At 58.3% G+C, this 18,933-nt stretch overlaps 9 protein-coding genes across 9 annotated transcripts; 4 read left to right on the top strand and 5 right to left on the bottom strand.

Annotated features, from left to right (window-relative positions):
* Positions 1-315: 315 nt before the first annotated feature.
* On the top strand, positions 316-2,127 carry BXZ73DRAFT_99766 (uncharacterized protein; the record flags this gene model as incomplete). Its single annotated transcript, XM_048028109.1, has 2 exons — positions 316-878; positions 921-2,127. 2 exons carry the CDS (start codon positions 316-318, stop codon positions 2,125-2,127), a joined length of 1,770 nt encoding a protein of 589 aa, XP_047879685.1.
* Positions 2,128-2,416: 289 nt separating this feature from the next.
* On the bottom strand, positions 2,417-4,182 carry BXZ73DRAFT_76225 (uncharacterized protein; the record flags this gene model as incomplete). The annotated part of the gene is made up of 3 exons (XM_048022374.1): positions 2,417-2,957; positions 3,099-3,312; positions 3,624-4,182. The coding sequence occupies 3 exons, from the start codon at positions 4,180-4,182 to the stop codon at positions 2,417-2,419; spliced, it is 1,314 nt and encodes a 437-aa protein (XP_047879684.1).
* Positions 4,183-6,607: 2,425 nt separating this feature from the next.
* Positions 6,608-7,307, top strand: BXZ73DRAFT_44323 (uncharacterized protein; the record flags this gene model as incomplete). Its single annotated transcript, XM_048019315.1, has 2 exons — positions 6,608-6,676; positions 6,729-7,307. Coding segments are annotated over 2 exons (648 nt in total), but the record flags the coding sequence as incomplete, so codon positions are not given.
* A 2,895-nt stretch (positions 7,308-10,202) lies between these two features.
* On the bottom strand, positions 10,203-11,188 carry BXZ73DRAFT_44305 (superoxide dismutase mitochondrial; the record flags this gene model as incomplete). Its single annotated transcript, XM_048019312.1, has 4 exons — positions 10,203-10,274; positions 10,331-10,530; positions 10,715-10,994; positions 11,057-11,188. 4 exons carry the CDS (start codon positions 11,186-11,188, stop codon positions 10,203-10,205), a joined length of 684 nt encoding a protein of 227 aa, XP_047879682.1.
* A 523-nt stretch (positions 11,189-11,711) lies between these two features.
* Positions 11,712-12,827, bottom strand: BXZ73DRAFT_44278 (uncharacterized protein; the record flags this gene model as incomplete). The annotated part of the gene is made up of 8 exons (XM_048019306.1): positions 11,712-11,806; positions 11,867-11,958; positions 12,050-12,158; positions 12,212-12,242; positions 12,304-12,392; positions 12,502-12,535; positions 12,606-12,720; positions 12,802-12,827. The coding sequence occupies 8 exons, from the start codon at positions 12,825-12,827 to the stop codon at positions 11,712-11,714; spliced, it is 591 nt and encodes a 196-aa protein (XP_047879681.1).
* A 626-nt stretch (positions 12,828-13,453) lies between these two features.
* BXZ73DRAFT_44280 (vesicle transport v-snare protein vti1) lies at positions 13,454-14,498 on the bottom strand (the record flags this gene model as incomplete). The annotated part of the gene is made up of 4 exons (XM_048019307.1): positions 13,454-13,544; positions 13,628-13,689; positions 13,768-14,133; positions 14,334-14,498. The coding sequence occupies 4 exons, from the start codon at positions 14,496-14,498 to the stop codon at positions 13,454-13,456; spliced, it is 684 nt and encodes a 227-aa protein (XP_047879680.1).
* Positions 14,499-14,861: 363 nt separating this feature from the next.
* On the top strand, positions 14,862-15,325 carry BXZ73DRAFT_99760 (Prefoldin beta-like protein; the record flags this gene model as incomplete). Its single annotated transcript, XM_048028108.1, has 3 exons — positions 14,862-15,008; positions 15,068-15,192; positions 15,256-15,325. The coding sequence occupies 3 exons, from the start codon at positions 14,862-14,864 to the stop codon at positions 15,323-15,325; spliced, it is 342 nt and encodes a 113-aa protein (XP_047879679.1).
* Positions 15,326-15,799: 474 nt separating this feature from the next.
* On the bottom strand, positions 15,800-16,262 carry BXZ73DRAFT_44130 (uncharacterized protein; the record flags this gene model as incomplete). The annotated part of the gene is made up of 3 exons (XM_048019278.1): positions 15,800-15,993; positions 16,057-16,102; positions 16,158-16,262. 3 exons carry the CDS (start codon positions 16,260-16,262, stop codon positions 15,800-15,802), a joined length of 345 nt encoding a protein of 114 aa, XP_047879678.1.
* Positions 16,263-16,544: 282 nt separating this feature from the next.
* Positions 16,545-17,153, top strand: BXZ73DRAFT_32291 (uncharacterized protein; the record flags this gene model as incomplete). The annotated part of the gene is made up of 1 exon (XM_048017818.1): positions 16,545-17,153. A coding segment is annotated over one exon (609 nt), but the record flags the coding sequence as incomplete, so codon positions are not given.
* Between the last annotated feature and the right edge of the window lie 1,780 nt (positions 17,154-18,933).

Genomic DNA, 18,933 nt, shown 5'->3' with positions numbered 1-18,933 from the left:
CTATTATCTTGGGGACGTTGTGCGAACGATGGCGACAGCGACGAGCACTAAAAAAAAGATTAAGATTGGGAGTGCGAAGAGACCTTCAAGAGACGCTGTTTTGCCATCTTTATTCATACCAAGATGAGATGTGTTTGAGTGTAGTCCACGTACCTCAATTGTTGACCCCTCCTGAGAGCGGACTGGGCGCTCAAACAGAGGGGCTTATCACGCCTTAAGTGGTCACGAACCCACCACCTTCCAGTAAGTGATCGTAGCAATCCGTGCCTTTCCAACCAAACATTTTATGAACCAGATATTTCACATCGCTTCGAAATGCCTTCCCTACCTGGATTTGCACAATCCCTCCCACTGTCCGACCTCCACAACCTCAACGGGCTCTCCGACTCCAACGCGCTGCGAGCCTGGACTGTTGCGCGTGCGGCCGAGTATCACCGACTCGCATCAACACTCCTCTCGCTGCACAACACCGTTGCCCCAATCCACCGTGCCCTTCCTACAGAGATACTCTCCGAGATCTTTACCTATTGCTGGGAAGATGGAGATAGCAGGAGCATTCGCGTCGCTCACGTCTCTCGCCCATGGCGCGAAATAGTTCTGAAAACTCCTCGGTTTTGGGAAGAGGTTGCCACAGCTCCTGGGCCGATGTTCGATTTCGAAAATTTCGACCTATGGACGACAGAGAAACGCGATGGTCGTGAAGCTTGCCTCGCGACGGTCCTCGCCCACAGCCATCCCAAGCCTATCCGCGTCACAGTATACGGCCTACCTTTACCGATCGCCACGGCCATCCGTCATCACATCACACGACTTGTCAAACTGGACGTCACTTTAGCATGCTTAGAGGGGCTGGCGTCGCTGAACAGGCTGCTTTCTGCGTAAGTGCCGAACCTCGAGTCGCTTATTATCGATCCGGCTAGGTCCCTCCCGCCCGGCGACGACTTTGATCTATCCTCTCAACAGCTGTCTGTAACATGGTCTGCATTTACCGACGAACCTGCCGCGGTCATGCCTCGTCTTCGGACCCTACGTGTACCCATGGACCTTTTCCCATTTCTAGCCCGTCCGACACTGCAGTCGGTTCACATCAGGCAACCGCTTTTTAACACCCGCGACTTCTCAATGAGCGATCTCCGCGGTGCGCTGAAGAATTTTCGCGAGCTCTGGGATCTCGAAATCTTCTTCGACAGCACCGTCGGTCGCAGGTCTGTGCGGTGGCCAGAGGATATAGTCGAACGGCGGGTCCGACCGAGCGGGTCCCCTATCCTACCCGCGCTGAAAACACTGAAGATCTTCCACACGATGCTACAAGCTCCCCTTTACCTCGACTACTTCACGTTCTCTCCGCAAGCATCTATCGATCTCCACTCATGCGGCTCCGATAAAATGGACCTCCAGTACGCACTGCCGTCCAACAGGGACTTCCTCGGCGCCCTCGTCTACCCAGTCGCCAGCGTTCACGTGGAGGAGGGCGCCAGAGCGAAGCGCAGCTGGATACAGGATCCCGCAGGCGATCCCACGCACGCGACCACCACCGAGCCCCACGACACCCGCGGGCACCGCGTCCTCCGCGCCGTCTTCACCCGCACCCACCCGCACATGCCCGTGATCGTTTGCGTCGACTCCTTCGTCGAGCGGTTCCGCACCGTCGCCAGCGTGACCCGGCTCACTCTGCGCCTGGACCGCCTGTTGACGAGCGGCCTGTGCCACGGGATCTTCCGCGCCTTCCCGTACCTCACCACGCTCGAGCTCGGTGGCCGTAGTATGTTCTACAACATGCTCTCCGGTCTCGCCAGCCCTGACGATGACGCGGTGCACGGCCCCACGTGCCCACGACTGGAAACGCTCGTCGTCGGCGTCCCGGCGCTACACCCGGCAGATCTTCAAGTACTACGCCCTCCTTTCAAGCTCCCGGCGACGCTTCCTCCAGAACGGGAACTGGCATGGGATACCGAGGCGCGATGGGAGGTGGAGGCGGTCCGTGCGCTGAAAGGGACGTTGGCCGTGCGCGCTGCCCGCGGAGCCCGACTCCTTCGTCGTGTGGTGTGGGAAGTCCGTGGGTCCGAAGCGGCGGAGAGCAGCGACGTGGAGGATGCGATGGTGGGAGTTGATTGGAACGGCCTGTAGGAGTTCATCGATGGGCCGGTAGAGTTTGGTGACGTCGGGCATGGCATGGATTAAATGTCGAACTTGGCACCCTTCGCCTGACAGCATTTGTGCGTTTATCTTCATGCGGAATGTCTTAGACGATGTGTATCCTGCAATTTCCGATAAAATCCTAGGTGAGAAGGTGGGGAGATTACACAAACGAGCATCCAACCATTATTTAGCGTCTCCTTCATGCCAATCGTCACCGCACACGCTCTAGTCCCTGCGCTCGACCGAGCCATCCACCAGCCGATCCAGCCAGCCCAACTCAACCCCATCGACCATGCGGCATGCCCTCCTCAAAGTCCTTCATTTTCCGGACGTAGGACACCCGCGCATTAAGCTGGTCCACGAATTCTGGATCCGTCCCATCCCTATCCACTTCTTCGGCCGTCAACGTGCGCACGCCCCAGACCAGCCGGGAAAGGCGGGTTCCGTGCTTGGCGCGTTTGGAGACCATCGCGCCCAGCGCGCGCGCCGCGGTCCGTGCGTCCCACCCTGCTGCATCGCGGGTCCGACCATCGAGCAAACGAGCGTCCATGCGAGAAAAGGTGGCGACAAGCGTCTTGAGGAAGGGACACAGAAGGAAAGTACGATAGGCGTTTCGTTCGAAGTCCTCCGGTCTGAGGTGGAGGATCGTCGAGCCAATCGCGGGGCCACTGATTTCGAGATACGCGAGGTTGGGGAGGGCCTCGAGCACGCCTCGCTTGGTGGCGTAGCGCGTCAGGGAGCGCATAGTGAGTCGGGTGAGGCGTCTGAAGATGGAGGGGGCGAAGAGGCGTTCGTAATCGACGTATTTGTTCGCGAGCCTGTCGGCGCAAAAGATGCGATGTCCGTCGATATCGTAGAGCCTGACGGAGGCTTCCAGATGATCGGTCTCCCATTATTCGGCTATACGGATCTCGACTACAGGGAGATCACAGTGGTAAAAGCTGGGTACGGGTCCATACCACTGGTCCGAGTCGTGCATTGAAGGCGGGTCAGAAATGAATACCTCGATAGACCTCCGAGGATTGAACGTGAGGACATTGAGATAGGGGGCTGTGCTTCTGAACGGACCGTGAAGACTGATATCCTCCAAGGACGGAAGCAGGGGCTCTGGTTCGAGTGCTGGAGGGGTGTACGCAAGACGTGGCCAATCCAGGTTCTGAACGAGGAATGTCCCTTGTCGACAAAAGCGATTGTGAGATGGAGGAGGTTTGGACACTTCTTCAACGAATCCTTGAGTACTTGAGGATGAGGGACTCTGGTGTTGAATGGTGGTTGTGTAACGTGGACGGAGTGCAATGTTGGACAAACCAAGAACGGGAGAAGGTCAAAAGGAACGCGGTGTAAGGTCCGGAGACGTGGCATAATCGAACGGGCGTCGACTGTGGACCACATTGCAGATAGCTGTTCCTCTGAGACGCGGGAATTCCGTCGACAGTCGGGAGTGTCGGGTGATTCGATGTTCAATGTTTCCAGCCCGCTCACACCTTCTGTATGGCACAGCAAAGTACGCAGAGTGGAGAGCTGATCGACACCTGCCATGATGGTGATGCGGAGCTCCACAAGCCGTGCAGCGTGTGGTACCAGAGCAGATGCAATGGGAAGAGGAAATCCACGTGTCGTGACACCAAGGGATGCAGGTTTCGTGTGAGCGAAAACCCACGCCGCGCAAGCCACACGGCTTTCGTGCTTCGCAGTCGTCCACGTGTCCCATTCTTCGAAGTCGAACATAGTTCCCGGAGCCGTGGCAGCGGCGACCCAGAACCGAGGGGTCTTCAACGCGGTCGCGCGCCATCGGCGACAGACGTGCGCGACGCGGATGCTGCGGCTGTCTCCGGCGCTCCAGGAGTGAGCAAAGATCTCGGAGATCATCTCGACGGGGAGCGTGCGGTTGATGAGAGATGCGTTGTTGTGAACGCTGAGGAGGTCGATAGCAAGGCGGCGATACTCTTCGGCGCGGCCGAGAGCCCAGGATTGGATGGCGTCGGGAGAGAGGGCTGGATGCGAGTCGGAAAGGGCCCCGCCAGTGAGGTCTTGCCCCGCCATCTTCACTCTCAGCTGGATACAAGGCGAGGTTCAGCAAGAAAATGCGGCGCACATATACGTGAGACGGACCGGTAGACAGTAGCAAGGCTTGACAGGGACCACTTGAAGGCCGGCGAGCGAATACGGAGCCAAGGACAGAGAATTTGTGATCACGTCGATGGAGGGAACGATCGTGAGCGTAGGGCGACAGATGAAAGAGAAAAGATGTGGTATATCAGCCTATACTGGATCCACACGCTGGGAATGAGAATGTGCTGGGCCGGTTGGTCGCCTGTGAAGATAATTGGTTGGGGGGTCAGGGAGATGACAAATCCCACGTGACAAACACGTGCCTCTCCAATCCATGGAGAAACACATGAATTCTGATTCCTGAACGTTGAACGTCCCTAGTACGGATACGCCACGACTAAGCGACTCTCGAGATCAGCAGGATGGCTACACAGTCTCCCCAAACTAAACCAGGCCATCAACGAGCTCGTGTACGCAGCGCCAGGAATCGCTAGACAATATGGCTTCCTCCATGCAGGCACCCGCGTCCCACCCCCGGTTCCCTAACACATGTTGTGCTGAACACGCCAGCCGACGGAGACGTGTGCCACAGTTTAAACGAGGGGAAAGCACCCCCATGAGCGACTGGATGGGCCACGTTGCCGCCGGTCGCCGGCCCCATCTGAGGACATGGTTCTAAATCGTCAGCACAGCAGACAGCGGGCAGTGGGGCCAAGGGAGAAGGCGTCATAGCCGTCCGGTTGTTGCAGCTATACAGGAGGTCCGGCTGCGACGGACAAGCAGAGCGCGATATTTGGAACTCCCGCAAGCGGCAAGACACCGTATATGTGGTTTGTGCATCAAAAGTGTCGGACCAGTGACGATGAGCATCGAGACGGAAAATCTCCCCCAGGGCCGGCGGTGCATAACTTGGACATGCCATAGGTACATAGGCAAAATAGAGACGGGCAGAAGGAAAGGCGAGACTGAGGCAAGCAAGCGGCGGACGAGCGCGAAAATTGTGCCCAGCGCTATGATGCTCGGGCCGGGATATGCCGTGCTGTGGTCGGATACAGCGGCTCGTGGCCTCGAGGTTTTTGAACCTGGCGCCCATCCACCCAGCCCGTCTCCGCGCGGATGCGGGCGTAAAGCAGCGTGGTTAGACCCAGCGCTATACTCCGTCCAGTTATCTCGCATCGGTCCAATGTGTGGGACGGATACGTGCGCTTCCCTTCTTGTTTGACGTATGCACTGATCATCACCTCCGATTCGTGCTGGTACAGCTGGTGTCTTCGGAATGGAAGATGCTCATTTCCGCAAGACATGCGCATGAACGCACAATACCCGGATGCATGGGGCGTATTTATACCGGTTGCGTTCATATGCTCATCGGAGACTCACAGGGCTGTAGCTTCTGTGGTCGGCGTGTCGTAGGGATCGACCCGAATGCCCGTTCTGTGGAAGGTTTATGCTTATGCGATCTCCCGTGCTCACCTCAAGCCATCTGCTCATATAGTCCGCTCGCGCTTGCGTGCGGGATCCTGCCTTCCCCAGTACACTCTCCGTATTCTGCCATCGCCACTGTTTGTAGCAGACGTCGCCCACGTTGCCCACTGCAGCTGCCAACTATGTCGTCGTCGCCCCCCGATAACATCCATTCACACAATCCCACTCAGGTTGGTGCGCGCACGGTGCCTTCCCGCTCGGAGCTGACCAGGACCTCATAGGATCCGTCCCCTCTCCCACATGCATCGATCGTATCGTCGGACGACATAAGCCCTGTGTCCCCTTTGCAACAAGTGTGTACGACGTCTTTCTCGAGTTCTCTGCTGCGTTTCTTACATGCACCCACTAGAAAAAACTTCCTCGGGACGATTCCACCGTACACGATACAACAGTCCAGGCCTCTGAGCCGGCCTCTGCGACTACAAATCCCTCCCTTGTATGTGATTTCACTAGTCACCGTCGTTTCTCGAACGCTCAACTGCGTACCTGCCTTCAGGGCCAATGTAATCAGACTTGCGATTTGTTGAAGGCGATACTGGCGCAGCTTCAAAAGGTTTGAGCGTTTCCTCACTATGTTGCAGCATACTTACGGCACCTTAGAACGCGTCTCCCGGGAGCGCAAGTGAACGTGCGCCCGACCAAGTAGTGAACGAGAAGGAAATTGAGAACGCGGCACAGGTAAGCCTCGTTCCATTGTCCGTACACGTCTGAACATGACTGGATTCATGTTTGTTTCTACGCAGAAGCTTCTGTCCGCGCATGCGCAAACAGAGACGGCCGATGCAGGTACAACGCTAGACAATTTGCGCGTGAGCTCTCATTCTCTTTGCTGTATTGAGTACCGCATAACCGTTCTGGTCAGAACGTACTCCCAAAGCTCAAGACGTATTCAAGTGCAGAAATTCAAGATGCATGGGATTCGAGTAGAAAGATGGTAGAACAGGGGAGTGATGAGCTTGTGCGGGGATGGAACAAAGAGATCGATGCTCTTTTGACATTTGTGAGCATTTCTCGAGCTGGATGTCGATATTTTCTCATACAGATTAACACAGGACGGTCTGTTCTCGGCCGCGCTCACCGCTTTCAATACCATCTCTTTCGCCTTCATTCAGCCGCAGACCAACAGTACATTAAATGCTACGGTTCTACAGGCGATCTCGCACCTAAGAAGCGTCATCCTCGACTCGTCCCTCGCCAGCTCCTCGCCGGCGATCGACGCCGCTCTGCAGTCCCCCACGCACCCGCCGAGCTGGACCGTATGGTTGAATGCGCTCTGGTTCACTAGCCTTACGTTCAGCTTATCCTCGGCCACCATCGGAATCATGGCCAAGCAGTGGCTGAAGGAACACAGAATCGGGGTACGAGGGACTCATTCCACCGACGTCGCAAGACTACGTATGTACCGGCTCAAAAACCTCGAGGCATCGCATGTCCCCATCATCATCGCTCTCTTGCCCCTGCTCCTTATCATCGCCCTTGTGCTGTTCTTCGCTGGCCTACTTATTCTCCTCTATCATGCACACAAGGTCGTCTTCACAGTCACCTCCTTATTCGTGGGCATCTTGCTGCTCTTCATCATCGGCACAACCGTCCTTCCCATCATCGACTCTACACGCTGCTACTTCTCGCCACAAGCTCAGATTGTTTTCAATCTGCGGTGCTGCATCATACATGGGTGGAACTTACTGAGCCGCTGGGCTGACCTCGCCTTGTATCGGCTGTTCAATCGCATGACGGGCAGCCGTCGTATCTCAGCACTCTTTCCCGGCCAAATTATCTGGAGCGCCTATGTATACTTCGTAGGAAAGTCCCCCCACGGCGTTGGTATGACCCCTTACCCCTTCTTGGGCCTCCCCGCGTGGAAGGGAGACGAAATGTCGGTCGTATCCAAGCACGACACGGATCTCGACGCCCAAACCGTACTCTGGTCAACCATCAACTTTGTCCGCAACGACAAAGCGAGCGTCTGTCTGTCCAGCAACGACAACATCGCGAGGGCTTACATGATGTGTGCAGCCCGGCTTTTCGGGAGTACAAGGAGTATTGCGCCCACGACCACCCTCCTGCGACAAACTATCCTCGAGGCTGTCCAGGCACACTTCTATCGCACTTTTAGAAACGGAGACCTCTTGAAGGAGGACTGGGATCACCTGTATTGCTTCGTCGAGACAGGAAACACTTCTGCGAACAGCAGCGACGAGCTCAGAGCGCGTGTCATTTACACCACCGGACGAGTCTTGGACGGCCCCGCGGTGGACGCTTCCGACATCCAATGGGAACATTTATGGCGCGAAGATTGCTGAGCCCGCACCATCGGCGAGGTGACCACGCTGCAGATTGGTGCGTTTGATTATGGCACTAGCTCGTCATGGGCGATCATTCACCTCGTCTCAAGCCGCGTACGCGGCTGCGCACAGACTTGACAGCCACACCCACAACCCTTCTCTCGGTCGTCCCGACGCACCCGAACAAGTTGTAGCGTGGGAAATACAGTTCATATACTACCACATCAACGTGCTTCGGGAGCTTCTCGAATACTCGACGCCCTTGGTCTCCGACTCCGAGGCCATTTCGAAGATCCTACCGTTCCTAACGCATGCTTTCTCCTCCATCAAAAAATTACTTGACAGCGTCTCGTGGTCGTCCTACTCATCGTATCAGCTCAGACTCGCCTGCAAAGGGTACTGCGAGATCACCGCAGACCTCCTGTACTTTTCTCGCCATCAGTCTCCGGACGTCAGAAGGCTGGTCACGCCGCGGCTCAGGAGTCAGCGCGTCCCTCACGAATGTGTTTGTCAGGCTCCTCGACACGGAGGATCCACCCAGGGTGGGTCTAGAAGTGTTCGGATCCAAATTCGTCTTGGACAGCGAAACGAACCTTTCCGCCCTGCTGGAAACGGTCTCGATTCCTCCGTATGCGACGACGGACCACGAGTGTTTGCGTCGTACGGCTCTCAGCTCCGAGGGGCCCATCTTCGCCATCATCCGCTCCATAATGCATCAGTACGTATCGCGCGCTGGTTCACCTCGTGTGAACGCTGCTGACCAGTTTTGTTGAACAGCTTCGGAGATGCGGCTCTCTCAGCCATACCGAACGATCCAGGGAGCGCAGCAGCTGCAGACAGCAGCATGGGCTCCACCACTCACCTGGGCTTGTGCGCACAATTTCTGGCAACTCGCTACCACAGCTGACGTTCTTACATTTCGAACAGATGAACGAAGCTATGGAGATGTAGGCGGAGCACCGACACTAGACGCGGAGCCACGTCACCGAACCCACTGTCACTTATGCCCGTACGAGGACCTCTCTTGTTATCCGTGTGTTTCGCCCCTGTTACGATCTGTCCGCAATCCTATGCCCCATGTTCGTCTTCCCTCCGCAAATCTTGGGTGCGAGCGAGCGACGAGCGGGAGCGGCGATGTGCAGCATTGCAGAGCTCTCGGCGGCGCCGCGCGTTGTCGCCAGTGTTCAGAACAGCCCGTCCAAATACGATCCCCAGGCCTGAGCCACGACTAGTGGTATCAGCGAGCCCCCGAACGACACGCCCACCTCAGAGCCTTCGTAGATGAGCAAAGCCCGTACTTGTGTCTTCGTTCGATCTAGGGAGCTATGAGCCCGTCGCGACAAACTTGCATCTCTACGACGTGCAGTGACATTGGAAATAGGAGAGATGACGGTTCGTGCAACCTTGAGACATGGCGGGCCCGTGGGCCTGCCTCAAACTTCTCTGCGGGCATCGCACGGGAGCGTCGATAAGAGCCTCCGGAGGGGTCTTCTGGATCGCGGTTCGGTACGACGCCACTGTCGGACCAGGTCGGACCCATATGGATTCTCCTCGGATCGGAAGCCGGTGAGTGTTGAATAGCGAGCAACATTGGCCCCGAAGATGTCTTCCACGCTGCAGAAAGCATGAGAGAGCAGATCGCACGAGAGGGGAGGACACGGTTTACGGAGCCGACGCCATTGTCGACGTTGAAGAGGTCAAGGGCAAGGCGGCAGTACTCTTCTGTGCCAAAGGCTGTCCAGGCTTGCACTGGGGTGGGAGACCTATGAGTTGGGCGTAGTCAGAGGTGAGAACCGTGTCGGAGAAGTTGGGGAAGAGAGGGTCCGCGGCGGCTGCCATATTGTGCCGCAGGGCAACGAGAGTGCTGATTAAGCGATATATCTGGGGATTCGGTAAGAGATCATAGTTGATAAACATAGACAGTGCTGAGAGCGCCAACAGGTCCCAGACGACACGACGGCGTCCCCGGACTACAAGGTCATCCCGTTGTGACTTTGTCGCGTTGACCGTACACGCCTCGGCTTTGAGGTTTTCGGGGATTCTTGCGTCTATGGGTATTGGCGCACCCACTTCAGTCACGTATTGTCCTCAGGGCCATTGTAACAATATCCGCCTGCTTCAATGTTTGTGATCAAATTGGGAGAAGCAAGAAAAATGGCATAACGACAGGCAAATATATGATCAAGACATGCAGCGTACAGACTCAATCATCCATGCTCCTTGTCGGCAGCAGACGTGTGTCTACTTTGACGCCTCAACGAAGCGACGCTCGGCCTCCTTGAAGTTGACAACGTTCCAGATGGCGGTGAGGTACTGAAAACACCGTCAGCTGGGGGTGGCCACGTCGCTATATGCGCATAGAAACTCACATCCGCCTTGACGTTATGGTACTGGAGGTAGAACGCATGCTCCCAGATGTCAATGCCGATGATAGGGACGTGGGTGAGGAGCGGGTCCTGGTTCGCGGTGGTGACGATCTCGAGCTTCTTCGTCTCGGGGTTGTAGCCGAGCCAGCCCCAGCCGGAGCCCTGGATGCCGGCGGTGACGGTGTTCATCTTCTTCTTGAACGCTGGAACCGTGAACGTCAGTATATCGTCAACGCTGCAGAGACATAGACACAGGGCGACACGAATGCCATGCTTCCAAGCACTCGCTCCACATTCCGAGCTCAAGGATAGCCCACGCATAGACCTCCGACAACGTGCCTGCAAGGGGGGACAAGACACGCGAAAGAAAACCCACGATACACTCACCCTCGACGCTCCCAAAGTCCGCCTCGAGCGCCGCCTTGAGCGGGCCGTCCGCGAGCTGGCCCCCGCCCATGCCCGCGGGCGCGAGGTTCTTCCAGAAGAGCGAGTGGTTGATGTGCCCGCCGCCGTTGAACTTGAGCGCGGCCTGGAGCCGGATCTGCTCCTTCGGCGATGGCGCCGTCGCGTACGACTCCTCGGCCGCGTTCAGCCCGCTGACGTACGCCTGGTGGTGCTTCGAGTGGTGGAGCTCCATGATCTTCGCCGCGATGTGCGGCTCGAGGGCCTGCGCGGCGCGGGACGGGTGAGCGGGGGCGTGCGGGATGAGAGCGAGAGCGAGGGACCCACGTCATAGGAGTAGTCGAGCTGGGGGAGGGTGTGCACACTGCGCGCGGCGAGAGAGAGGGCCGCAGCGGGGGCGCGCGTGGCGGGGCGAGCGGTGCGGGCAGCGGTGCGGGCGAGGGCGGTGAGGACGGACATGGTGGTGAGGAGGCAAGCGGGAAACAGGCTGAGTGAGCGCAAGGATATATGCGACGTCATCTCGCCGCGCACGTGGCCGCGTTGGCTTTTCGGCGACCGTCGGCTTGCGATCGTCGCTGGGCGCCTCGTTCACGTTGTGCTGCTCTGGATGCGCAATGTATTCGAACACTGAAGTACTGAAGTCCTGACCACCGCCGGCTCTCGGTTTAGATTTCGCGCAGTTACCGCAGCCTTTCTCAGCTGTAGGCCTCTTCCAAGAGCTATGCGAATACGTCATCTCCCAAGTTCATTGGTGCATGCTCCACATTTTCTAAGTGCCGCCTTCTTTCGCCACATGAGGCTTCACAACCTGCCACGGAAAAGCTCGACGACAGTGATGCCGACGTAGCAGGAAGACTATGCTCGCGGAGAGTCTATGATAGCAAGCGGCCGGTATGATACAGTCTACAAGTCTATTAACCGATCCAAAGTCATCATAGCAAATAGCAAGCACTGTTCCCCGACGCAAGAGCGAGGGGACGTCTCAAACAGCCTTGGCTATCGCGACCTCGTGCTCGTGCTCGTGTGCGGCCGTCTCTTCCCGCTCCTTGGCGGCGTTCACCGAGCTCAGGTACGCGTCTGTGCGTGCGAGGACGTCGTCAGCGACCGGGTATCTGAAGGACGGGAGAACGGACGTACTCCAGAAGAGGGCGACGACACCGATGGTGACGAATCGCAGGTGCGGAGGAACGTACTTGAAGTTCACGATCTGCGTCGGGATGAAGACGCCCCTGCACAGTCGAACAGGGATGAGCGACCCCAAGAAGCACGCGAGACGACGGATGGCGAGGGCGGCGCTGCTTCGCCAAGAAGAACACGTACCAGTTGCGGATGATCGTGGGGACGTAGGCATCAGCTATCCGCTCCTGCGCGTCCGCGACGCTCTTGCCCTCGAGCAGGGTGTTCGCACCGAAGAACAGCGCAATGACACCTATAACACGTTAGATGACGGGGTCCACAGCACGAACGAAAGAAGGCGCTCACCAGGCGTGAACATGAACTGGTCGAGATACACCTACGGGCAGGGCAAACGTGTGAGCGACGGGGAACGCGAAAAAGGCGACGGACGGACGGACCTTGTACATCACCGCCTTGTTCGGCGTCGAGAACTGGAGGCGGTTGAGGAGCCCCAGCCACTTCGTGAGGAGCGGGCCGAAGATGGCTCCTGCATGGGCGAACGAAAGCTCATCAGCGACTGAGTGGCGATGCGGGGTGCGGGGTATGGAGTGCGGGGTAGTGGGCGTATCGATCGGCACGGCACGGGGAACACGTACCTCCGTAGAACGAGAGCCGGGCGGTGCGCATCCACTGCAGCGCACGATAGCACATACGCCTTGTCAACGCGCATACAAGAGGGGGGGAAAACGAGGACACGCACATCGTGGTTCATGCCCTTCTTCTCAAACGCCTGCTGCGCGAGGATGTCGCCCGTGCCGAAAAGCACGGCAGATGTCGCGCACTGCGTGATCATGGGCTTGCGTGCCGCCGCAGAGCTGTGGAAAGGACGAAAAACACGCAATCAGCATGGCGCACTATCAGGGAGTCAAACGCGAACGAAGCTCATTGACGCTCACTTGAACGCGTGGAGGAAACGAGACATGGCGCTTTTTTGGCTGCTGGCTCAGCGAGATGGGGCTAGAGAGGGCCCGGGTCGACGGGGTGGGTGAGGTGGCAGCGGTGGGAGTGGGAGGAAGGCAAGGGCGGGCACATCCTGGCGGGAAGTGGAGTCGCTTGGGGACGGGCGCACGACGCGACCCACGCGCGCCCGGGGTACGGACCGTCCCCCGGCGGGTGCGGCCAGGATTTTGCCGCCACTGCCGTCCCGGCAGGTCGTATGTAGCGGCAGCTGACAGGGGCAATACGCATGGGCGAAACTGCTCCATCACAAGGATGTCGGTCACTTGCTCTGGAGAATGCTCAATGTTGGCCGCGCAGACACGCTGCACATACCGCACCAGGTAGTAGGCACTCAGATCGGGCTTTCAAGCCAGCGAGGGCTCGTCAGTCGGTATGGTATAAGCAAGAACAACAAATGAAGAGTGGTTCCAAGGTATTATGCACGAAGCCGAGGCGCTACTGAAAGAAAGTCACGGAGAGCATGGAAAGACATACGCATAACTTACAACTGTAAAAGTCCAAAACCGACACCAACCAGCTCAACTTCACCGTATAAAAAGGCGAAAGTCACGCCCAATCTCAACACTACGATCGAGTCCACCGAGGCATCTACCGCACGAGCTTGAAGTAAAGAATGACGAGGATGAGGATGACAAGGACCGCGATGATGGCCGCGGTGACGACGCGTTGCTGGTACATCCTGCATTCGCCCGAAAATCAGATCCATCTGTCGACGCCCATGAAGGCAGCAGGAGCAGCAGTGCCAGCAAAAGACACACATACCTCCGGATCATCTTCTTCAGCGTCACCGACGCACGGTCGATGGACGTGTCCGCCCGGTTCAGCTGCAAAGCGCAAACGCCAAACGCGGCCTCAGCTCACCCGTCCTTTCGAATACAAACCGGAGCGGAAGCGGGACTCACCGTGTCCCTCGAGTTCTGGATCTGCTCGCGCTGCCCGCGCAGGCTGCGGAGGATGCCGGCGCCCTGCTCCTCCGTCTCGAGCGCAATCCGCTGGCTCTCCTGCAGCCGCCGCGAGCCGTCCTCGAGCAGCGTGGTGCCCTGGAGGAGCCGCGTGCGGTCGCTCGCCGAGCCGCCGTACGGCTCGTCGCTGCTCGGGGACGCCATCCCAGGGCGAGTGAGAAGCTCGGAGCGGGAGAGCTGCGTGTGGGCCTCTTTGGAGAGCTTCTTGTACCGCTGGAGGTCGGCCTTGGAGGCCTTGATGCGGGTCTGGTAGGACGGGCGGAGGGACTGGGGGATCCCTTGTATTTCTATCTCCATTTGAGATACCTGAGAGGAGAAGAGAGAGGAGTCAGCGATGAGGCAAGACGGAAGTCTGGGTTAGCTGTGGCGGGTTGAGAGGACAAAGCTGCTCTGCAACACAGTATAGACAGAGATCATACACCCCGCTAGCAGCGCGGTGCGTCCGTCGACTGATCTGGCTGCGCCTACGAACCCAACAATGTGAGAAAGGAGAGCTAGACACGCACCATCTCGTCCGCCTCGTCGAGCTCCATCTCGACGCGCCGGAGCGCCGCCTTGCGCTGCTCGCCCTGCACATCCTGTCCGCCGCCCTCAAGCTTCTCGCGGATGCTGTTCACGATCTGCTTGAAGTCGGACTCGTACGAGTCGAAGAGCGCCGTTGGGGAGTCCATTGTCGTTTCTCAGTGCTTCTAGGGTGGGCGAGTCGGCCTGCGAGCGAGGGGAGTGGAGATGGAGATAGAGATAGACGTGGAGGAGAGGAAAGGAAAGAGAGTCTTGTGGGCGCAGCACCTGCGCACCCTGGGCTTTGGCAGTGGCGGACAGCGCTCGCACTGGGCAGGCGTTGACGTCGCCCGGCACGGCGCAGCTGTGTGCACGTGTTTGCCCCGCTGCCTTTCTGGGAATTTCTCTGCGACTCCGAGCGCGCGTGCCAGGTGCAGGCCCCTCCCAGACTCAGAGACCACACGGTGAGCAAGTGCTCAGTGCTGCTGCAGGTGGATGCAGAACTGACGCGCATACACACAGGATCCATATTCATGGACGCCGCCGCAGCCGCCGCGCTCCAGGAGCGCCTTCAGACGGCGTCGGTCGAGTACCAGAAGCTGCAGTCCGACCTCTCGATCGCGGTCGATGCCCGCCAGAAGCTCGACGCGCAGCTGTCCGAGAACGAGCTCGTGAAGAAGGTCCCGCACTTCGTCTCCTCCACGTCTTTCTCGTCAGCTGATGGGCGCTGCGAGTGCAGGAGTTCGCGACGCTGAAGCCAGAGAACACGGTTTACAAGCTCGTGGGGCCCGTGCTCGTGCCGCAGGACCAGATAGAAGCGAAGCAGAACGTGGACACGCGGCTGGACTTTATCAGGGGAGAGATGTGAGTCCTTCGCGTTCGTTCGTCGGAATGGGAGCAAGGTCTGAAGGAACCGGGCGGGTGTAGCAAACGCCTCGAGGGGCAGCTCAAGGACTACAACGACAAGTCGGAAAAGAAGAAGATGGAGGTTCGTTAGATGATTTCCCCTGTGATAGGTCATGTTCATGCTGATGGGCGCGCGCAGCTCGTGGAGATACAGGCTGCACTGCAGCAGCCAGCGGGGACTGCGCCCACGCAATAGTGGTCGAAACGCTCAACGCTGGATGCTCGATAGTCCTGGGGTGTCGCTCGTAATGAGGAGAGAATGTATGTATCATTTTGTAGCCATAGCCAGGTTCCAACGTACAGAAGGGTGTTGCTACCTGTTGGAGGCCGATGGGGGAGGGTGTGGAAGCCAGCTTGTGGATAGGTGGAATACCTCCCGGACAAATGCATTGAGCCCGACGAAAGAGACAACATACGTCCTGAGCACCCATTTCTTTCATCCCACGCGTACACACTAGCCACTTCTCCCCGACGCCGTCTAGTCGATTACCGCGTTGCGGGCATTAGGTAGAGTGTGAGGTGAGGATGCAGGTCGAGTCGAAGAGTGGGCGATGGGTTAATGGTGTTATGACGGAGAGGTCGCCTGATTGCCAGCTTGAGTTACTCCTGCTGCTGTCGCAGCCGCCTCGGCCGCCTGCCTCGCGTGGAGGGCCTCACGGTCCGCGACGGGGCTCTTGATGATGCGCTCGAGGGTGAACCGCTTGCGCGCGGAGATGGGCGGGCAGTTGCGGATGAGCACGGTGTCTCGTATGTGCAGCTCTATGGACAACGTCAGTTGCGCGTTCACATCCAGAAGGACGGTGGACAGGCACCAAAACGCACCGTTTTTCTCGTCATGTGCGAGGATCTTCGTCGAACGGTTGAGCATCTGCAAACAAGGCATCAAGGCGAGCTCCCGGTCATGTGAGAGTCATAGAACGTACCTTCCCTGTTCTCTTGTGCGCGACGAGCCGCGACACGACCACCGTCGCGGTCTTGTTCATCACTCCGACTTTCGCCACTTCTCCGATAAAAGCCATGGGAGGCATGGTGGGCGCGAGACAGGGTTGGAGTGAGGAGGAGGAGGAGGAGGGCGTCGTCGTCGTCGTCGACCAACTGGTGCGTTGACGTCGTGCGCACTGCGCTAGCGGGTCTGTTCAGACCACGTGACAAGAGGACCTCCATCTCCAGGCGCCCAACGCCTTCAATGTCTCTCTGCCATTTGTTCCGTTCCATCCTCAATCTGTACGTACTTTGGGTCCCCCAGTCACAAAACCTCACACATTTCTAACAGCTATAGTACCCTCTTGCTGGATCCACAGATATATCGCTTGATCAGCACTCTCATCGACCAGCGGCCAAACATGGCAGCCTCCGCCGCGGACCCTCTCCCCTTCCCCAATTTCTCCGACGTGGTCCTCCCCTCCGATCGCGCGCGGCTTGCAGGCCTCTCGCCCACCGCGGTGCAAGCCTGGACAGCTTCCCGCGCCGCAGAGTACCGACGTCTCGCTCTTGGCCTCTTCAGCATCTACAATGCCGTCACCCCTATAAACCGCGCCCTCCCCACCGAGATGCTCTCTGAGATCTTCGCCCATTGCTGGCAGGAAGACAACAGCCGTAGTATCCGCGTCACGCATGTTTGTCGCCTGTGGCGCGCGATCGCACATAAGACGCCGCGCTTCTGGGCGGCCGCTGCTTCAGCTCCAGGCCCGATGCTCGACTTCGAAGGATGGGACGACTGGCCCTCAGAAACGCGCGAAACACGCTTGGCCTGTCTCACGACAGTTCTCGCGCGTACGAAACCCGAGCCCGTTATCGTCGCGGTGCGAGGTTTCCAGTCCCCTATTCCCTCGGTCCTGCTGCCGTGTGCTTCGCGGCTCGCGGCCTTGCACGTCACCCTCACAGGTCTCGACCAGATTTCCGCCTTGCGCGATCTGCTTTGCTCTTACTTGCCGAATGTTACCTCGATAAGCGTGGAGCCCCCCGTTTCCACCAATCCTTTACATCGCTTTCAGATCTCAAGTGATCAACTCGCATCGTGGTGGTTTCCCCGCCACGGACAGTCCCTCTCGGCCTTGCCTCGCCTTCGAACCCTACGCCGCGTCCCCATGGACCTCCTTCCTTCCCTCGTCCGTCCGACCCTCAGGTATGTTTACGTCACGGAAGCAATGTTCATCTACGAAGACCTCGACCTCAACCAACTCAGGGACGTGTTATCGATTTGCCCGGGCCTCTTACGCCTCACGATTTCTATGCCGGTGAGCAAAGAATATTTGAGTCCGGTAAATCCGTCAGTACCGTTCCCCGCCGAACCTGTCCTCCCCTCCCTCCAAAAACTCGTCATCCACGGGTCACTCCAAAGGACGGCCGCCTACCTCAATGCACTCACCACTACTTCTCATGCGTCCATCGAACTATGCCTTCCTACTAGAGACTTCAACAACTTCGGCTTGCGCTTTAATCGAGACATTCTCGGCAATTTTTCCACGCCAGTCGCTAGCGTCCGCCTCGACGAGCAGTGGAAGCAGAGGCGCTTTGAGAGCTCCGCAGCGCTTTACGACGCGAACCGCAACTGCCTGCTTCGGATTACCTTCAAAGAGGACATGTACCACAACTACCCGACGTACAGCGGCCTTTTCATCAGCACAAACACCGTCCGCGACATCACCCGGCTCACCATGCGCACCGTCAAAGCCCCGCAGAGCGCCCTCTTCCTCTGCCTCCCGCAGCTGACCTTCATCGACGTCGCCGGCCCCAGCGCCGGCGGCATCCTCGCCGCCCTCAGCGAGCAGCCGCACGGCCAATCTGCCCCCGGCTCCCCGCCACCCCTCCTCTGTCCCCACCTACAGACGCTGTTCGTCAGCTTCGACCGCACGCCGGAGGGCCTGCGTCCCGCGCTCTCGAGGCGCGTCGCGATGCGGGTGTGGGACGCGCGGACGGCCGCGCGCGCGCTGGCCGACGCGCTCGCGAGGCGCGCCGAGGGCGGGTCCCGGCTCTCCCGGCTCGTGTGGGGCGTGCGGACGCGGAGGGAGACGGGGCAGTGGTGGGGGCTCGACGCGGCGCTCTTGGGCGTCATCGACAGAGACGTGCGCAGCTGGGATCGGCCGGGGGATGCGGATGTCGGCGAGGGCGTGGTCAGTGAGGCAGAGGTGAGCCGCCTGCGTGGGTTGGTGGATGGTACGGTTGAGCGTAGGGACTATCAGAGTGACGACGGTGAAGTTTGAACGTTGGTAGCCGAGCCTACAAGGATCGTACTTGACATGTGACAGTGGAAGGGGACGAGGCTCATTATGACAACATTATGACACTTTCTAGGCCGTCTTACCCTGCTATATTGTCCAATATATATCATCATGTGCTACTAGTCAAGTTGTTGCTATTCCAGTCGGAGTGGCTACAGTGGGCCGGGCCGGAGCAGACAAGCGCGTCACGCCAAGATTTGGCGCTTATTTAGCATCAGTCGCACCTTGACCCAGAACCACTATCAAGCAGGACATTGAGTCGGTTGGCGTTTTCGGTACAACGTGCGTTGGGGAACAAGGAGTGGGATGCGGGTGGCGTGGAGGATGCCATATTCCTGGCGCCGCGTGCAGGAGCTCGTTTCATGATGGACCGGTCGAGTTTGGGGAGACTGCGTGTAGCCAGCTGATCTCGAGAGCCGCGTAGTCGTGACGTATCCGTACTAAGTAGGGGCGTTCAGAATTCTTGTGTTTCTCCGTG

Source organism: Epithele typhae (genome assembly GCF_022376455.1).
Source record: "Epithele typhae strain CBS 203.58 chromosome Unknown BXZ73scaffold_13, whole genome shotgun sequence".
Lineage (NCBI taxonomy): Eukaryota > Fungi > Basidiomycota > Agaricomycetes > Polyporales > Epitheliaceae > Epithele > Epithele typhae.
The sequence above is the reverse complement of the archived record's forward strand: the minus strand, read 5'-3'. Positions and strand labels throughout refer to the sequence as shown.